The 21,174-nt window shown below is 43.2% G+C and overlaps 1 protein-coding gene across 1 annotated transcript in view; it reads left to right on the top strand.

Annotated features, from left to right (window-relative positions):
• megf6 (multiple EGF like domains 6) overlaps positions 1–21,174 on the top strand; it is a 206,303-nt gene that overhangs the window by 100,003 nt on the left and 85,126 nt on the right. Inside the window, exons 5-8 of the mRNA XM_056282899.1 lie at positions 10,215–10,337; positions 16,986–17,108; positions 19,340–19,465; positions 20,295–20,417. Coding sequence (XP_056138874.1) covers positions 10,215–10,337; positions 16,986–17,108; positions 19,340–19,465; positions 20,295–20,417 — 495 coding nt within the window. The remainder of the gene's footprint in view (positions 1–10,214; positions 10,338–16,985; positions 17,109–19,339; positions 19,466–20,294; positions 20,418–21,174) is intronic.

A 21,174-nucleotide genomic window follows, 5' to 3' on the forward strand; every position in this document is an offset into this window, starting at 1 on the left:
CTTGCCCTCAGAAATCAAGTGTGGGTGTGGCCTAGTATCATGATATGGCGACCCATCCTTGGTTTCTGAGGTCATACAGGATTTCACAGATTGTACATGGGGCCTGTTCCATCGACAGTATTAGTTGTTGTATCTGTAGCCACCTGCAGTCAGCTGAGACTGACAAAGTCAACTCAGATGAGCGATGAAACGTTTCTCCCACTAAACTTTGTGTCCAGATGAACTGATTCAACTTTCTTGGGTTTCTATATCTGGATTATTGAGCATGCATCAAGACATCGCTGTAGCTGGTTTTGTTTGCAAAAGTTATGTACGACACTGTAAATGAGCATATTTCTTGCATAATTGTGTTCATTTATGCCTTTCACCCTTTAATATGCATATTCTTCACCACATCATGGTTATTAGAGCTGTTAGCTTCTCAGAACAGACCGATATGTTGATGATGAGTTTCACATGTAAATGAGAAACACCCACCTCAAGTATTGTTTTGTTTACTAGTCTCTCTTCATTATCTCTCTCTCTCTCTCTCTCTCTCTCTCTCTCTCTCTCTCTCTCTCTCTCTCTCTCTCTCTCTCTCTCTCTCTCTCTCTCTCTCTCTCTCTCTCGCTGTCTCTCTCTGACTCTGTCTTTCTCTCTCTGTCTCACTCTCTCTCTCTGTATGTCTCTGCCTGTCCCTCATTGCGCCTCTCTAGCCCCCCCTTTCTTTTGAGGTCTCAATCTACATGAAAATAAAAGTAACAAATCAAATGCATAAACCACCTCATCCCATTCTGTCTCCTTCTCTGTCTTTCTCTTCTTCTATCCCTTCCCTCTGACCACGTTTTCCACCTTTCTACTTACTCAACTCTCTTTTTATCTATCTCCCCGCTTCCGCTCTCTCCTCACTTGGTGAAAACTCTTCTTTCTCTCCACTTTTTTCTTCATCTATCTATCTATCTATCTATCTATCTATCTATCTATCTATCTATCTATCTATCTATCTATCTATCTATCTATCTATCTATCTATCTATCTATCTATCTATCTATCTATCTATCTATCTATCTATCTATCTATCTATCTATCTATCTATCTATCTATCTATCTATTTGTCTGTCTGTATCTATCCTTCAGTACAACCATCGCAAATATCAAGTGGCACAAGCCGTAAACCTGCCGCTGAGGGGCAAGCTCGAGGAACGCGTCTGATTGGCTAAAGTAATGCTCAACCAATTAGATGTAGTAATAAGATAAGATACTTTATTGACATTGTGTGCGCACAACGACATTTCATTTGGTGACTCTCAGACCAACAACACTAGACAAGTTAAATGATTAAAAAGACAAGATAAAAACAAAAACAAACAACATTTAGTATAAACAAGTGAGGTAGTAAAAATAAGTGAGGTAGCAAAAATGATGATGAGACAATAAAAGATAGCAGCGGCTTTTAAAGTTCAAAATAGTGTATGGGATTATTGCACATAGTTGTCCATATTGCAGCAGCTTTGGTACCAGTTAGTCCTCAGCAGCTATAGGCAGGTGTGTGTGTGTGTGTGGGGGGGGGGGGGGCTACAGCTTTTGGGAAAAAGCTGTTCCTCAGCCTGTTATTCTGGGTTTTGATGGTGCGGTATCTTTTCGCCGATGGCAAGGGAACAAACACACAGTGACCTGGGTGTGTTGTGTCTTTGCTGATGGTGCTGGCTTTCCTCTGTTGGTGTCCAGCATACACAGCATCCAGGTCTGGGAGCACAGCCCCCACAATCCTCTGTGTTGTCTTTACCACCCGGGCCAAGTCCTTCCTATTCTCTGCTGTGCAGCTGGCACACCACACTGTGACACATTGACAGAGGATGCTTTCTATTGTGCTTCTGTAAAAGCTGACCAGCAGCTGAGAGGGCGACCGGTGTGTTTAAGTTTCCCGAGGAAGAAAAGCCTCTGTTGTGGTTTCTTCACCAGGTGGGAAGTGTTGAGTGACCATGTGAGTTCTTTGGTTATGTGGATTCCCAGGAATTTGATGTTATAGATGTTATCAACAATTAGATTTTACCTTGTTCATGTATTTCTGACACTAACAAATCAAATCAAACCAAGTAATAAACTAAAGTATAGGCTATTTCGTTAACATGTTGCTTTTTCCCTTTCTATGTGCACAGCTAACAAGTTCTGGATTGAATGCGTCAGATTTAGCGGGATGCGTGAAATTTCGAAACCTATGCGTGTGACCGTGAGATGGAGTCTCGATGCGTGAGTCTCATGCCCAATGCGTGAGATTTGAGAGTTATGACATTATAAGATGGCGAGGCCGTGACACACCAGGCCGACGGTCGGTTAATGTCGGGCCGCCGGTGAGCGTCTGTGGCCCTAGTTGTTGCTGTGTATCCTGCACCGTTGACACTAGCTGGACCCCTGTCGGCAGCTTTTCGTTGAATCGGCGGCAGAGCCCTTGGGTGAGAGAGATCACTCTGATTGGCTGTTCAGCTTAGCGAACCATTTACAAGGAAATTCATACATATTCTCCCACAAATAAAAACAAAAAAGCTCCAACAGTTACAACTACTTTTTGGGTATCAAAACAGCTGGATTGATTTCCAGCCGCACCAGGTTCACTTTGACACCAACAGTTCATTCACATCAGAATCATGTCTATTGACCATATAGGTTTGCACATACATAGAAATTGACTCCGGTTTCATGGCTCTCAGTGTACTTAACATAGAATAACAACACTACAACACAACAACTACAACACATATGTGGTTACATGCTATGAGCGCCATGCTAACTATCAATAAGTAGAGAGAGAGAGAGAGACAGAATGAAGAGAGACTAGTAAACACAACAATACTTAAGGTGGGATTGTTTCTCATTTACATGTGAAACTCATCATCAACATAGACAGAGAATTCTGAATTTTTAAAAACTTTATTTTACATAAAACAAAAAAAATCAACAAAGACACATCCATTTCACAACATCAACACAAGCAACTCCTTCACATTAAGCCCAAAAGTCTTTTTTTTTAAGAACAGTGGTCCAAGTCACATACTCCCAAAGGGTCAAAAGAAATACTATGCAAAGACAGAATGAAATACCAGTTGCCTCTCATTGACTGAACAAATGACTTTAGTGAAACACCACCGCGAAATAAATTCATCCAAGTTGTTCATTAAGGTAAAGAAGCCGAAATCCACTCGGACTCTCGCCTTCACCCTTGCAATGAACAAAGGAAGTAAATCTTCTTCTGAACCATTATTAATTAGACTTTTCCTGCTTCTATAAATCGAAAACTTAGCTTGCCCCACTACAAAATTTAACAGTTGCCATTTTTCCGCATCCTTCCTCTTGTACCCAGCGCCAACATCTTTCATCACAGTGTGAGAATATAATTTGTAGAGCTTCAAAGAGCACCTGAAGTCTTTCACATTCCACGAAACAGGGAAAAATTGTCTCTGGCGATCGACAGAAAAGGACACTTAACAGAAACAGTTGGGTTAATCTTAGAAATGAAGCTATTGACTGCCAGCGCTCCCTGCAGGATCCTCCACTGCAAGTCACCTGACCTTTTGTTCAGCGGGGCTTTATACAGCACCCTCCACACTGACTTACAATCATCTGCCACTTTTAGCCTTGTTCTCCATACAGTGTCCTTTCTCTCATGCAGCATTTTCTTATTCATGGCAACAACACAACATTTGTACAAGACCTTTCTATCTAACCATATAAAGGTCAATTTTAGTAGACAAATTTGGGACCGGCAAAGATCTCGTTAGGCCAGTCTGGTCCATTTGAAGGCCCAACTCGGGGAACGGATCTCCATTATCAGGAGTCTTGATCCCAATGGCATAGTCATGCAGCATGTCCAGTTCCTCCCTGGTGAGTCTTTTAAGCCATGCATTCAGAACATCTCTGTTGTGCCTGCTTGACCTCAAGCCCAGCAGTGAAGCCGTTGGCTCTGTGTCAAGAAGCATTGGACCTGCAGCATCCACAATGTGCTTCAACTTAACAGTTCCAGCTGAGCATAGCCTCCTGTTGAGACCTGGTTTGTTGTCATCCTGAACGTCCAGTCTGGCCCCATGGATTAGAGGTTCTTCCAGGAGCCAAAACAGAGACACTGTAGGCTCCAGTCTGCACCACTTGAATAGAGTCCCAGCTTTAAACAATCCTTGATAGAAAGGTGGCAGGTCATGCTTGTTCTTAAAAACACAGTCTGTTAGAAACAAAGAAGCGCCTAAACCCAAACCCTGTACCTTTTTTAAAATAACACTCATGAGAGGTCTCCACAGCACATCATCAGCCCCTGTGAGGTAGCGCTGTATGATTTGTAGTCTAAAGGCTGCTACTCTGCTCTCCAGATGCACCAAACCCTGCCCTCCCACCTCTTTTGGTAGGTATAGTACATTCTGTGGTACCCAGTGCAGGTTGTCCCAAAAAAAGTTCACAAAAATAGACTGTACTTTCTTTTAGCAATCTGGCAGGGGGGCTCCAAAATGGTTAGCTTGTGCCAGAGGGTGGAGGCGGCGAAGTTATTAACAACCAAAACACTTCCCCTATAAGACATTTGTGGTAACAGCCAGCTCCACTTTTGTAATCTCCCCTCCACCTTTTCCACCACCCCCTCCCAGTTTTTCCAAATAGTATGGTCATCACCCAGAAACATTCCTAGGTACTTGAAACCTCCCCTCTTCCAATTTAGCCCCCCTGGCAGCTGAGGGAGACCTGCAGACCACTTTCCAACCACTAAGGCTTCGCTTTTTGCCCAGTTTACTTTAGCAGCTGAAAGATTCCCAAACCTTTCCACAAGTTTCTCAATCAGATCAGCATCATCTTGAGTTTTTATGACGATAACTATATCATCTGCATACGCAGATAAGACAATTCTTGTGCCAAAATCAGGCAAACACAGACCACCAATACAAGAGCGAAAATTGTGTAATAAGGGTTCAATCGAAAGCGTATAGAGCATGCCCGACAGTGAGCAGCCTAGTCTTATACCTCTACATGCTTTGAAAGGTTTACACAAAACACCATTAATTTTCAGTACACTCTCAATATCTTTGTACAAAACCTTAATCTTGGCAACAAATCCAGGGCTGAGGCCAAACCTTTCTAACACTTTCCAAAGGCATTGGTGCGCAACCTGGTCAAACGCCTTTTCCTGATCAAATGAAACCAGACCAGCATCAAAGCCCAATGGACCAGAGACTTCCAAAACATCCCGAATTAGTGACACATTGTCAACAATGGACCTGCAAGGCACACAGTAGGTTTGGGTCTGATGGATGACTTGGTCTATCACCTTCTTCAGTCTGTTGGACAGGACTCTGGAGAGCAGTTTGTAGTCTGCACACAGAAGAGAGACCGGACGCCAGTTCTTGATATCTTGCATGTCGTCTTTTTTTGGCAACAATGTCAGAACAGCTCTCCTGCAGCTCTGGGGCAAGAATGAGTCATTAAAACATTCAGTGAAGAGCTCAATGATGTTGTCACACAGCTCAGACCAAAAAACTTTGTAGAATTCCGGCAGGAGTACATCAATCCCAGGGGCCTTCCCCTCCTGCATGCTCTGCAGTGCTGTAGACAGCTCCTCTGCAGTCAGAGAACCTACCAACTCCTTGTTCCTCTCCTCTGAGATTCTGGGCAGCCCACTGCAGAAGGGGTCAAATGCCCCTTCATTTTCGGTGTACTCACTGCTGTACAGAAGAGAGTAAAAATCCATAGCTCTCTTCTGGATCTCACTGGCCGTAGTCAGCAGGTGTCCTGTTGTTGACTTTAGGGCGTGAATGAACCTGCTTTGTCCATTCTTCTTTTCCAGGCTGAAGAAAAACTTTGAAGGTGAGTCCATCAGGGCAGCACTCTGAAAACGAGACTGGACCAATGCCCCCTGTGCCTTAACACCTAGCAAGTCAGCCAGCAAAGTTTTTCTGGACTTGAGGTCTTCAACACAGCCTCGGTTTCCTTTGGACCCTGCAGAAGTCTGCAGCTCCACTATTTCAATCTCTAGATCCCTCATAGATTTGGTAATGTCACGAGAGACATTGAGAGTGTACTGTTGACAAAGCTGCTTAATATGCACTTTCCCATAATCCCACCACTGTTTCAAAGACGTAAAATCCCCTTTCTTAGTTTTGAAAATATTCCAAAAGAATTAAAGGTGTCTTTGAAGTGTGCATCTCGTAGCAGAGCATTGTTAAAATGCCAATAAGCAGACCTTTGTTTTACTTTTGCAATAAAAACATTGCATGTCACCGTTGAGTGATCTGAAAAACCTATGGGCATAATCCTGCATTCTTTAAAAATACTGAAATTATGCCTAAAAGAATAGAAACGATCCAGCCGTGCCATAGTAAAAGATGCTTCTCTACTATGAACCGAGATGTACTGCCTAACATCCTCATGCATCTCTCTCCACACATCAACCAAACTATGAGTTACTATCAACTGCTTGATTGACGTCTGGAGGCAGCATGAGGTTCAATATGATTTCTGTCCATGTTATAATTTTCTGTGCAGTTAAAATCCCCTCCCAGAAACAGAAACTCTTCAGGTCCACACTGATTCAAAACCGCACTGAGGTCAGTTAAAAACTGAACTCTGTCAGGCCCTGCATTTGGAGCATATACATTTACAAACACCAAAGTGAAGGACTCATATTTGGCTCTAACTACCATCTATCTACCTCTCACTATTTCCTCTACCACATAAGATTGTGGTAAAAAGTTTTTCGAAAAGAGGAGAGCCACTCCTCCACTAGATTTACTCAAGTGGTTTAGGACAACATCACCATCCTACTCCTTCTTCCAGTCAGTGGCATTCATTATATCACTGTGTGTTTCATGGACAAACATGATGTCAACGAGCTTTATTTTTACAAATTTAAAGAGACATTTTCTCTTTCTCACGTCTCTTCCTCCATTCAGGTTAAGTGTTGAGACTTTGAAGTTGGCCATCGAGACTGATGAGAGAAAAAACACATGATAAAAGAACAACATTGAGCAGAACGGGAAATGACCTCTCTTATACTGCTTCTGACTCTTCATGCTGTGATTCCTGTTTGAGCTTCATAACCATTTTCCTCAACCTGTGCATCTCCTGATCAGTGTAGCCCCATTCTTATTTTTTTCTCATCTGAGATTTAACAGAGTGCATAAACAGTTCTTTTTCTGCAAAAAAATCCTCAATTTTGACATTTGTCAAATTTTTTTTTTGCAAGAAATTCTTGATTCGGCAGGCATCATAGTACTCTTGATTCGTTGCCCCTGACAACTGGGAGGAAGTGTGAGGCTGGCTGCCTACACCACCACCTTCTTACTTAGACTCATCTCCCGACATTTGTACCTCGTGCTGTTTTTCCTTTAATACAGGTACCTGGTTGTCTATACCAACAGTCCCCGTCATCCTCCTCTTCCTCCATACCCAACTCAACCTCAGACAGTTGTTCCTCGCACTGCCTGCTTCTCTCCCTTATCAATGCTCCTCTTTTGGCGTGAGAGCCACTCGTTTTAGCCGACTGCTTTCTCTTTAGTACAGGAAACCTACAGACTTTGTCGTCCTCCACCAAATCCTCATCGCTGCTCAACACTACACCTTCTGCAACTCCACCTGTAGTGTTTGATGCCACTGCCTGTTCACTTCGTGATTCCTTCTCAACATTTATGTTTTCCTTTTTAGACTTTCCACTCTGTTTGGGTGGTTCCCGTCTTGTCCGTGTGGTCTGGACTCTGTCCCTTTTCTGTTGTCTCTTCACTGCTCCGCCTGGTATCATTCTGTTTATTTCCTCTCTCTCCTTCACGCTGTTTTGCCCTCAGAGGAGTGTTTCTCAGGGCATGCCCGAAACAAACGACCCTCAAAATCATCTACCTTCACCCGAAAAGCTGCATCCAAGTCTTGGTCTTTCTTGTTCAGGATCATGTGAACATGTCGTCTGTGTGAAACTACATGTCGCACCAGCGGCGATTTGCAGCCAGACGACGGTGTCCTGATCGACGAAACGAAACTACTTTTCCATGCCTCCACAGCTCTCTTGTCAAAAACGTCCCGGAGATGAAGGGCGGGATGTTTGAAACGGTGACTCTCGTCGGCGGCGTGGTGAGCGGCGACATCGACACGAAGCTGTCATTAACAACAACGCTGCTTCAACCGCTTTGTTTGCTTTGGCTGCAGTGTCGACAAAAATCACCCCAGCGCCGTTCATCCTAGCAGCAGATTTAACGCTGCTGTGACCCACAACCTCCCCCACTGCAAAAGCTCAGTCCTCCCTCCACCCAACACGGGAAACTGGTCGACACTTTAAGCCCATGTTCTCTGGTGAGTTTGGTAAACGCCATACCGGCGTTTAGCACGCCGACCAGGTCGACCGCAAACACGCACACACACAAAACCTCTTGAAACCCCCTTATATACACAAACCAAGCCAGTAACCCAACAAAACACAATATGTGCAATATTTGCAAGGAAAAAATAGCAACAAAAAAAAAAGATAGAAAAACGCTCACAACCGCTCTCGGGCGTCTGCTCCGCACGCTCACTCGCACTTCCGCTCTGAGAGAGAGGGAGAGAGAGAGTAGCCTATTGGAGGGACAGAAAAAAAGTTTTTTTTTTCTTTCTGGAATATAACGGCAAACAAAAATTAACTTTGCTCACGTGGGATCCCTGCAAATAGGCATCAGAACAACAATGGTTCAAAACAGAGAGGTGTCAGATCCTCTTCTAATCCAGTTTTTGTAGGGACTCTGATTTTTATTTTTTTTGCTGAAGAGATGTCACACGCTTGGTCATCTCCAGAACTATCTCCCCGACCTTGCTGCGTGTGGACATGCAAATGTTCCAAGTAAAACTTTACTCACACTGCCATTAACATGGCTTAGTACAGATGGTCTTGCTAAGGTAGGATTTCATAAAACTCTAACTTGCACTTTTAAAAGCATTTGCCACTTGGTGAAAGAGTCCTACAAGTGCCTCATTGTATCATGGGAATTGCATTTATTTTATTTCTGCAGTGAAAAGGAAGCAAACCCTGAACCTCGGCATTATTAGGTCCAGGCTTGCCTTCTGAGGCAAAAACGTCTGCCGTTTTTACTCACCTTTTGCCATGTAAAGACATTCATTATAGACCCTTTGGTAAAGAACATTACTGGGTTGTCTTTATCTGTACTTCATAGCCTTGCATTTCATCTGCATATAAACTGATCATATGGAAACAAAATTCTATTCAAATTATAACTTGTATTGTTTTCTTGACTATGTCTGATTGCTTTGCATAAATACAACTGTTACCAATATGGATCCAGAAAAACAATATTCCAAAGTGTCATTCCAAAGCTCCCTAGACATTTTGCAGAAACAAATACTGACACTAAGCAGAACATTTCAGTCTTTGTCTATTATAAATCTTGCCTTGGTCAGGCTAATATGAAAATAACAGTTATTTTGTGGTATCTTGTGTCAGAGCTTGGTCATATTAGCCGTGTGACATGCTGCTCCATGTATATAGTAAAGAAACATCTCCATTTAAAGGCGTTCTTTGGTGGCGATGCAAAATCTCATTCTTAAACAGAGTTGATGGGAATCATTAAAGAGCATAGTGCCAGAACAAGGAGAGTGGAATGGATATTGCAGGAGAGTGAGGGGTAAATAAGGAACCAGGCTGGAAACCATTTCAGGGCAGAAGAGGGAGATTTAACAAGGGAGAAATGAAAATAGTTCTCATGCCCTATAGAGTGAACCAATAAGGGCTGAGAAACTGGAAATGGCTGATGAATTTCTGAGCTAATTAATGATTGTTTTAGTTTGGATAGGAAATATTCTGAGTTTGAAGCCATTGTTTGGTCATTCTTCATGTGTTAGAAGATATATGTCCTACATTTCCCTCTTTCATTACTCTTATATTTACCGATGCCGTTGCCACATTAGATTGCTTCAGTAGATCAGACGTAACAACTACAACAGTTTGATATTCATCCTCGGGTGTTTTACTTGTAATCACCCCTGCAAGAGAGAAAGTGTCATTACTTTTATTTTGCAGCTGTGTCATAATTTAGTGATGTGAAGGCATAAAATAAGTTTAGTGATAGTTTGGGAGCCTTCATTTATGCTCGAGAGAGGGAAGTGGGAGAATAAGGAGGTTGTGAGAAGGTCAGCAACCTCTCAGACTTAACAGTAGATTTGGCTGTAGAGTTTTTTCAGACTATGATTTATTCAGTTAAACTGTCTTGCTTTCTCCCCCCCTTCAGATGTGAACGAATGTGAGGTTAATGACGGCATCTGTGAGGGCTACTGTTGCAACACCATTGGCAGCTACTACTGCAAGTGTCCTGAGGGCAGTAGACTGGGGCCGGACGGCAAGGCATGTCAGGGTAAGACTGAGATCTGGACAAAGTTAGAGTGCAGAAATACAGTGTGTTGGTTTTTCAACCTCAAAATCTACTTGGCAGCCTTACAGGCTTTCCACTCAGCTGGAGTTTCCTGCATCATGTTATGAATGGAAGAATATTCTTTCTTCTTTTCAGGACTAGACTTTAAATCACCTTTGCCTTTGAATAAGTTCAATAAACTATATTCAGTGCTCCCTCGGCTGTGCCTTTTACATTTCCAAAGAAAATGTAAAACATCACATGTAATAATCAAGTTAAAGAATAATACAAGAAGGATAGATTGTTTTTTTGTTTTTTTTTACTCCCTCCAATGTGAGCATTCAGCAAAGGTCAGCATCATCTCTGCAGTCAATATTAGCTCTCTGAATGTTAACTTTTCTAGCCCAGGTTTTTAAAGGGGTGGGCCGACCACACAGGCAGCCAATTTTCTAATAAAAACTTTTTACAGCACCCTGTGTCAAGGACTGGGGTTATGGGATAACCCTGTCTTGCGTGGACTGACAGAAACATGCAGAGTTAGCGGAAGGTACTGACGTCCATTTGTCCTGTGGAGTTTAAGGTGTGAACAGGTGTCCTGGCCTCTTAACTGCTGGCACAGGATATCGTCACTCAGGGAGGTTTAGGGCCGTAGAGTATACCAATGAAAAAACAGACTCCAGCAACTCTGACCTTCTTCTTTTATTTTTTAAGGTGTCTATCTGAATTCTATAAAACATCTTTATAGGAAAAACAAGGACACACAGTCTCATATGAGCATGCAAAATACAGCTGTTGAGTGACTTTGTTGTAAACGGAACAAGACGGGATCATCAGCCAAGTTTCCATCAAAGCATTTTAATGCTCATGAAGTACAGCATTAGAAAAACTGCATGGAAAGGGCAAAATCTGAAAAAACATCCTCAATGTCACAAAAAAAGTGTTTATGCTCACTTTGCTTTAGTAGATAAAGAGTTTATGAGCTAAATGGACGATGGAAATGCCTAATGCCTAATCAAAAATGAAATGTGAATAGAATTTAATCACATGACCAGCTATTTCTTCATCCTAACTGGTCCGTCTTTCTGGTGGGTGTTGAAGTTTGGACATATGGCGTAGGCCATGTATAACTACTTTCAGGTTGTTTTTTTTTTTTGCTAAACTGATCCAATGGTAACACACCTAATTCACTTTTTTTTTTTTTGTGACTTTATAGAAGTCTTCTCAAAATGGGAGCATCCAGGTAGCATAGTGGTCTATTCCGTTGCCTACCAACACGGGGATTGCCGATTTGAATCCCTGTGTTACCTCCGGCTTGGTCGGGTGTCCCAACAGATACAATTGACTGTGTCTATGGGTGGGAGGCCGGATGTGGGTATGTGTCCTGGTTGCTGTGCTAGCGCCTCTTCTGGTTGATCGGGGTGCTTGTTCGGGGGGAGGGTGAACTGGGGGAAATAGCGTGATCCTCCCACACGCTACGTCTCCATATGTATCAGAAGAGACATGTGGCAGTTTGCAGTGCAGCCCTCCCCGGATCAGCAGAGGGGAGGGCTCAGAAGAGTGGGGTAATTGACCAGGTACAATTGGGGAGAAAAACGGGGGGGGGGGGGAGGAAAAAAAAGTCTACTTAAAATTTGCTTGACAGTTGGATGGAAACATAGCTGTTGTCTTAAATTTGTAATTGGAAGTTGGTCTCGTGTTGATTGCAGTAAACTTTATCAAAAGATTGATCGTTTGAGCATGTTAAAGGTGATAGGCCATGTCTTATTTGGATTTCTATCGATGGTTTTTCTGTGAAATCCTACCTCAAGTGAAACCACATCAGCAATACCAAGTGATAGAATATGAGAGAGAGACTAAGGGTGGGGGTGTAGAAGAAAAATAGTTTGCCCAAAGATGATAGTTAATTAATAAAAAGTAAAATCTTCAACATCTTACAACAATTTATATTTTTAGGTATACACACACACACACACACACACACACACACACACACACACACACACACACACACACACACACACACACACACACACACACACACACACACACACAAACATGTTTGGAGGTGTTGCAACACTTCCCCGCCCCAGTGCAGATCTTACAGCTGAACGTGTCAGTTTGTGAGGGACTTAGAAGCCAGGTTCATGAGGTGCTTTGCACCTGAAGATGTTGATTTTGAATACTGGGCCTTCCTTATCCAGGGGCAGAGAGTTTCTGAGAGTGGAGACTATATGAAGAATGCTTGGTCTGTCTGGGACCCTCAGAAGTAATGGTCCATTAAAGAACGTGTCGGGGTCTGAAACCACCTCCTTTGACAATTGGGGTGTATTGAGTTTCTCCCATCTCCTGTTCTTGTTGACCCTAAGGTGGTTGAAAATTAAAAGGTAAATTTATGCATGCAATCAGTTGATTTCAAATATATAGGGGCCTTGATTTAATACATATCACATTTAAAGTCTAAACTAATGTTATTTTTCTTACTTTTGGATTTTTTGAAGTGCATTCAGCATTTATTTTGGCCAAGTGTAGATGCTAGCGCAGCTCCTTAGCGTTGAGCCAACCAGTGTTACACGATAGCATACAGACCACATGGCTCCGACCCCCACAGCCCTCCACCCCCCACTAGACACACAACCTCTCTCAGAGGTGAAAAGCAGCCATTGTGTATCCCCTCGAAATCCTCTCACATGTGGAGACCAATAAGTATATAAGCCTTGAAGAACCTCCCCTGTGTCAGTGTGCTGGAGTACAGCAGAGTTTCGGCTGATGATAGAGTTCCTTCGTGAATATGTGATCCTTCACACAGGGCTTGTGTAGGGCTTCCTTCTTTCAGTCTGACAGATGCTAAATGAATTTGCCATGTGGATTTTTAGTTTCTTTAACCTGATCACAGTAATCTATGCCGGGGCTGTGAAAAGGGCTCTTTCTTTTACCAGTGAAAGGCTTCCACTGTGACCTCCCACTTAGTCCCTATTATTGGTGGCATGCTAATTAAAATAGTACTGAGGACATTTTGAAGAGTGCTGTTCCCACAGGCCCATCAGAGACCACTCTAAAGAGGCGAGGGTGTAAAGAAAGCTGCAAGTCTGTTGGCTTGTTTGCAATGCAATGCGCTCCACACTCTGTGTGTGTGTGTGTGTGTGTGTGTGTGTGTGTGTGTGTGTGTGTGTGTGTGTGTGTGTGTGTGTGTTTGCACATATAGTACACAGAAGGATGGAAATACATAGAGAGACAAAAACATGTTACACACATTCACTCAGAAAGACAAACAGTATACATGTGTTACCTCTCTCTCTCTCAGACACACACACGCACACACACTCACACATACACAATAATAAGAAAAAAGAATATATATATACACACATACACACACATACACACACATACACACACACACACACACACACACACACACACACACACTATATTTATGTATGTATGTTGAGTGACTATTCGCTCCCAGAAGTGCTGCTACCTGCCCACTCCTCCTCCGTCACTATTAGTGCAAGCATCAAAACACTTGTGAGCTGGGTCGGTGCCAGAGCATAAAGAATGGATGGACAATCAACTTTGACAGGGGGTAATTTTGTTCACCTCACATAGCTTTTATTAAGTGTATAATTAACATTATCATGTTTCATGAAAGAAATAAACTATGACAGAGAGGTGTGCATGCTGTCGCTTATGCCCACAGGTGTGCACGTACTATGTCCACAAAACCAGAGGTTATAAACTAAGATGCACAGGGGGAAACCTGTTAAGTTTTTTGCATTTAATACAGTACTGCAGGAGGGAATTCTACATAGTGACTAAACCTATACATTGGGTCACCACCTTCACAGGTTGCACACCAAATTAAAGGATTAACACCATCCTTTAGGCCACATCAAGAACCAGTATGCATAATTACACAACCTTATGCATGCACACCCAAAAACATATCCACAATTACAAAAGTGTAAACTTTTTTGGAGGGGGGGGTCCCTCTCCCCATTTTTCACCCCAATTGTACTTGGCCAATTACCCCACTCCCCTCTGCCGATCCAGGGAGGGCTGCAGACTACCACATGGCTCCTCCGATACATGTGGAGTCGCCAGCCGCTTCTTTTCACCTGACAGTGAGGCATTTCACCGGGGGGGGGCATAGCACATGGGAGGGTCACACTATTCCCTCCAGTTCCCCCTCCTCCCGAACAGGCACCCCGACCGACCAGAGGAGGTGCTAGTTCAGCAATCAGGACACATACCCACATCTGGCTTCCCACCCGCAGACACGGCCAATTGTGTCTGTAGGGACACCCGACCAAGCCGGATTCGAACTGGTGATCCTCATTTGGTAGGCAATGGAATAGACCACTACGGTACCCGGACACCTTTACAGTACCACTCTTAAATAGCACAGTGTACAAAGCAGGAGGGAGATTTTCCCAAGGTGCATAAGTGGATTTATGAATTCGCCACCAGAACAGCTTGCTAAGTTTTAGCTTATGTCTCTACACAACTATAAATTCAACCTTGTCATATATAATTGATTGGCTGGTCATGCAATCTGGCTATGGTTGTTTTTATTTGGCTAGGCAGGGGTTGTTATTTTTAGTAAGAAACGGTTCCCTAAATACGAGCTATCACTGTTGTGCGCTTTATTTTGCATGTATGATATAATTTTACTTACAGCTGTAAAAGTGTTTCAGTTTTATTTTTTTGTCAAGGAAAGAATTCAGCTGAAGGGGCACAGTGACCTCATTGGACAGGCCTGGACCCCCCCCAAGCCCCGCCCATAATGCTGACGCTGCTTGTGAGTGAGACAGCAGTGAAAAGTCATAAAGGGGATGTGTGATATGTTTTCCAGATGTGTAGTAAAGCCTGACTGTCCTTGAAGGGGGGGCTTCAGGTATGTGCTCCTCTCATGGATCCCCTGCTGAGGGGAATTTCTCACCCATACAGAGAAGCTATGTCAACAACTAGTGTAAATAGTGTTTGTATTCAGTTATCATACCACAAATGGAGTAGTAAGCGTTTCATTTGTTTACATGTTTTGCTGATAGATGTCCACATTTTCCACGACACATGAACACGGGGGGGGGGGGTGGTTAGTGCGGTCGCCTCACAGCAAAAAGGTCCTGGGTTCGAGCCCCAGGGTAGTCCAACCTTGGGGGGGGGGGTCATCCTCTGTGTGGACTTTGCATGTTTTCTCCGTGTCTGTGTGGGTTTCCTCCGGGTGCTCCGGTTTCCTCCCACAGTCCAAAGACATATAGGTCAGGTGAATCAGCCATACTAAATTGTCCCTAGGAGTGAATGTGTCGGCCCTGTGATGGCCTGGTGGCCTGTCAGGGTGTCTCCCTGCCTGCCGCCCAGTGACTGCTGGGATAGGCTCCAGCTTCCCGTGACCCTGAATAGGACTGGCGGTTTGGATAATGGATGGATGGATGAACACAGGAGCATCCGTGAGGAGTTCTTGCTCCAGGAAACCTTGATAGGAAGCATTGTGTGGTCTGTTATAGGACTGGCAGTCTGAAAACCAAGGCACCCTACTACCAACAGGAAGAATGCAGCGGAAAAAAAATCCATATATTTCACATACCTACTTGTCTCAACATGGACAAAGGGCAGTCTGAGAGCTGGGCTTATCACTGTCAGCCAAGTCATACGCTTTGGTTAAAAGTCACAGCAACATTTTAAGAACCAGCTTAAAATGAAACTTGCATTTTCAGGCAGATTTGAGACTAAAGGACAAAGGAAATGGTCTAAAAAAGCATGTGTCGAAACGTTCTTCTTTTTCAAATATTTTGCTTATAAAAACAAACAAAACATGATTTGTTTTCATTGTCTTCAACAGTAACGTGCAGTGAGCCATGGCTGGGTAGGCAGTGAACTATATTTATTTGTGCCAGAGAGAGGCACAAGCAGCCTGCCTCAGCAGCCTGCATTCACGAATGCTAGCTTTGGGAGCAAGCCATCCTGAATAGGGCATGCCTTTTATTGATAAAACAACAAGTTTTACATTATTTTTTTTGAATTTTTACAACAATCTTAACAAATTAAAGCTAAATAAATAATTTTTTGGTTTACTACCATGATATTTCATTTCTTTTCTTATAAGCTTGGGTGAGGCACTGCCTACCCTGCCTCCCCTGACTGCACATCACTGGTCTTCACATTGACTCACTGCAAATGTGATGCTTCATTTGCCCTTGGGAAAGCTGGACATGAGACTATTAAGGATGCAATAAATATTCCACTTCTTAAAGAACCTTTAGTTTGTCGTTCAAATCATTACTTTCCTGCACTGGGAAAGTAATTGCGTTCTGCATGATGGTGCAGCGATGCTTCATGGAGATGATATCACATAAAAGGCAGCGTTTGCTAAGTATTTTTATTGTTTTTTAACTGACATGACCGTGACAGGCATGCTCGTAAATGAGCCGTTTCACACATTAGGCGCAAATACATACCACATGAGTCTTTGAGGCTTTTTGATGTTCACTAAATTGCACAACAAATTGTGTCTTGTCCACCATTTTGTATTTTTGTTTGTTTTTTTATTGGTGGCATTGTTTGTTTTTATTAGTCCTGTATTTTTTTGTGTCTGTTGGGTGTGCATGTGCATCTGTGCATGTGAATGTAAATGTACTATTTGCCTGTGTGCAGATGCGAATGAGTGTGAGGAGCTCAACGGAGGATGCCAGCAAACATGTGTCAACACACTGGGCTCTTATCACTGCGAATGCAGCGAAGGCTTCCGCATGCACAGTGATGGACGAACCTGTATTGGTAAGCACAAAACACTGCACAGCTTTGGTAACCATTGTGGTATGAGTCTTTCTGTGGTAAATTAGGAAGGGCTGCATTGCATTTTCTTTTTATACATAAAAACTACAGCAAATCCTATTTGGCATTGAGCAATATTGGAACAACACATGCAAAAAAAAATAGGTGTGATTATTAATTAAATTTCCTTTATTAATCCCCTTGGGGAAATTCAGTTACTTCATATTAACCATCCTAGCTGTGATCTGTGTAGCTAGTAGCAGTGGGCAGCTGCAGCTCCTGGGGACCAACGACAGTTCTTTCTTTTCCCATTGCCTTGGTCAGGGGCACAGACAGGAGTATAAAACCTAACATGCATGTTTCTTTTGATGGTGGGGGAAACCGGAGCACCCAGAGGAAACCCACCGCAGACACGGGGAGAACATGAAACTCCACACAGAGGACAACCCCAAGGTTGGACAACCCCAGGGTTCAAACCCAGGACCTTCTTGCTGTGAGGCAACAGCGCTAACCACTGCGTCACTGTGCCCAAATGGTTATGGTTACAGCTATTGGTTCCAGACAAGCATAAGCCATGCACTCAGAGAATATTAATGTCCTTTTCAGTTCTTCTAATAGATTTGTACTAAAATGTGCACCTCTAATCTTACTATGTGGTTTATTTTAAAGTTGGGTTTTTCATGACTGACAGCTGACAGGGTCCCCATTTTGTATGTTTTATGATGCGTGGATGTAACCAGACCTTTAAAAATGTTTTGTTGAATGTAAAAACAAAAAAAAAACAAAATAAAAAAGTCAGAGGAAACCAGTTTTTTTTTTATTTCTGGAAAGGTTGAATTTTGAGGTAGAGAGGTAGAAGGCCCCAACAGGGCAATGCCAATAGAAATTGGAATCCCCAGTTTTCAGTCACAGAAACTTTTTTTTTTTAATCTGGCACTGCGCAAAGTTTTCCGACTTGCCAAAAAAATGTGTGAAAATAACTTGTGGCTTGCTCACATGGAGTTGCCGGATGTCAGACAGAATTGTCAACTTGTTACGCTACATTTCCGTCTTCCATCTTGCCTCGACTCTAATCGATTTCCGTGAGAGAGGGGTATTCGGTTTTCCTTAACCAACCACTAGAGACCAATGTATCGGCCTGAATCTAACGTCATTTTAAGTTGGCACTGCTGCATAGCCATGCCAACATACTGGTTTTTAAAAGTGGAGCGGAGTGAAGTAAAACAAACTACGATGTCAGGTAATATGGAGAAAACACACAGTTTTTAACATTTAACAACAGCTTGACGACAGCAAATCACTTTTTCAACTGAGAAACCACTGGTTCATGTCATGATGCCAGACCAAAAGAATCAGTCGGCTCGGTGGAGTGGGTGGATTCAAAGGTCTGGACCCAGGCAACAAATGGAGGGAACATCTGGCGTGGTGTGCTGTTCCTCTGAGACATGACTGTGATTCACACCTTGACAAATGGAAGAGAGTGTCTCTGGTATGTTTCCAGAGCCGCCATGTTCAACAGCGAGCGCTTGGCCTCATCGTGTCATGTTTTCCCCACAGAGCTTCGCTTTCTTCCAGGGAATCGTGCATTGCAAAAAAAAAAAAAGCTTGATTCCTCTATCGCTAATATTTCAGTGCTTTGAGGTATCCACAGCTCGAAGCATATGATGTGTTATTTAAGATCTACAGGCTTTCTGCAGGATTTTCTTTCACCTTATGGGCTGACCTCTTTCCCATTTGCCTGCTCTAACTTCGTGGTAAGGGACGGAAATGGGGGGGGGGGGTCAAAGGATTTTCTAATTGTATCTGCTGAAGTCATTATTTTTGTTAGCCGGCTATTGCATTAGTTTCACAGGCTGTCTGTGTCATCATGCCTGTGTTTAGAGCACCCAGAAGGCACAGGGCTGACTTCCTTATTTGGCACATCATTAAATCACAGGAATTAATGGGATGGAAAGATCATTAGACAGTAACCAAGGGTAACCTCACCGGAATGGACTGGGATATTATTTTTCCAATTTCTAGCTTTTACCCAAGAGTTTTCCATAATCTTGTGGCCACAGAAGTTAATGTGTACGAAAATTTTTTAGATTGTCCAGGATCCGTTACATGTTTGTCCACCTTGTGAGCTAGACATACAAGCTCCACATTGACTTGGTCAGTCATTATTTTGACCGTCGAAATGGACATTTGTTTACAACACTGTATGTTTGTGTTTCTGCCCTTTTGCTGACAAGCGGTGAACTCGTGCGTGGTGAAGAACGGCGGATGTGAGCACAAGTGTGTTGACATGGGGAACAGCCACTACAAATGTGAGTGTCGCAAGAACTACCAGCTGAAGAGAGACGGGAGACACTGTGAATGTAAGTCCACCCCCTGCAGATGTTGTGGACAAGCAAAATGTCTGTTGGTCATCCATACTTAAAGATAGTCATTGAGGTTACAAGTCAGGTTACAGATCATATGTGGGCTGTTGTCTTCTAAATTTAGCTAGGCACACAAAATGAAAGCAAAAAGCAAGTCATCGCGGCAACTATTAATAACAGCTGTTCACCGTTTAAAAGACAGTCCAACAATTACATTACAAGGGTTTTTTTCTTCAGTTCGATCCTGTCAGTGTGTCATTAAAACTAATTTTCCACCAGTCCATCTCTGATAAAGTCAAGCCGATCAAGTCAGTTTTATTTGTATAACCCAATATCACACATTACAAATTTGCCTCAAGGAGGTTTACAGCAACACAACATCCTGCCCTTATATCCTCGCATTGGATAAGGAACAACTCCCTAAAAAAACACTTTAACAGGGAGAAAAAAATAGGAAGAAACCTCAGTCCTTGTATTATTATTTTTTTTACACTGAACAATACAGTAAAAAGCAAAATAATGAAGATTCAAGACATGATGGAAGTTGAGCAGCAAGGCCTTAAACAAAATCATTGTTCAATTAAAATCTTAAAATGGCAAATTCAAAAATTCATAATTTTGATTGGGTAGCTGGGAGTGAGATGTAGGTGTTTTACATGTCACCAATACCAGAATATGAAGACACTAGTCTGCCAACCATCTGAAACCTAGAGGTTAAAATCGCCAGTTTGGCCTGGTTTGTTGATTTATTGTCTGCCTTGTCTGCCCTTTTCACCGTTGTGTGTGTGTGTGTGTGTGTGTGTGTGTGTGTGTTTGTGTGTGTCAGTGAGGGACCCCTGTGAGGACAGGAATGGAGGCTGTGCCCAGGTGTGTCGCTGGGAAGCTGGCCTGACTGTGTGCAGTTGCAGACCAGGCTATACGCTGGCTGGAGATGGCAAGGACTGTCACGGTAAGGACTAAGAAAGACCAAAATGGCTGATGTGTTGAGAACAAATAAACACATGACCAGAAACATGCGCTCAAAATAAACATTTCTGATGATATCATTTATCGACATAAAGTAGGAATCTCAAACTGTGGCTCGAAAACGATCAAACCCAGAGAAGTTTTACAGTTTAAGAAAGTGACATTTAAGATCTTACCATGAACCTGAACAAACTGCTAACTGATAAAACTATAGTCTTGAGATTTACATGCAAACAAATGTCTTTTTTTTAATCCCCCCCCCCATCCTTTTTTTCTTCCTAATTGTACATGGCCAATCACCCTGCTCTCTGAGCCGTCCCGGTCGCTGCTCCACCCCCTCTGCCGATCTAGAGAGGGCTGCAGACCACCACATGTCTCTTCCGAGACATGTGGAGTCGCCAGCCGCTTCTTTTCACCTGACATTGAGGAGTTTTGCCAGGGAGACGTAGCACATGGGAGGATCACGCTATTCCCCCCAGTTCCCCCTCCCCCCCGAACAGGCGCCCCAACCGACCAGAGGAAGCGCTAGTGCAGCGACCAGGACACATACACACATCCGGCTTCCCACCCGCAGACACGGCCAATTGTATCTGTAGGGACGCCCAACCAAGCCGGAGATAACACGGGGATGTGAATCGGCGAAGCAGGGCAGGCTAAGCTAACTGCTAGCCCATGCAGATCGGCAGTTCCGACAGTCATCCTGGCCGGAAATTGGTTCTCCTGGACAGTGATTTTTTTTT

Source organism: Lampris incognitus, chromosome 7 (assembly GCF_029633865.1).
Source record: "Lampris incognitus isolate fLamInc1 chromosome 7, fLamInc1.hap2, whole genome shotgun sequence".
Classification (NCBI taxonomy): Eukaryota; Metazoa; Chordata; class Actinopteri; order Lampriformes; family Lampridae; genus Lampris; species Lampris incognitus.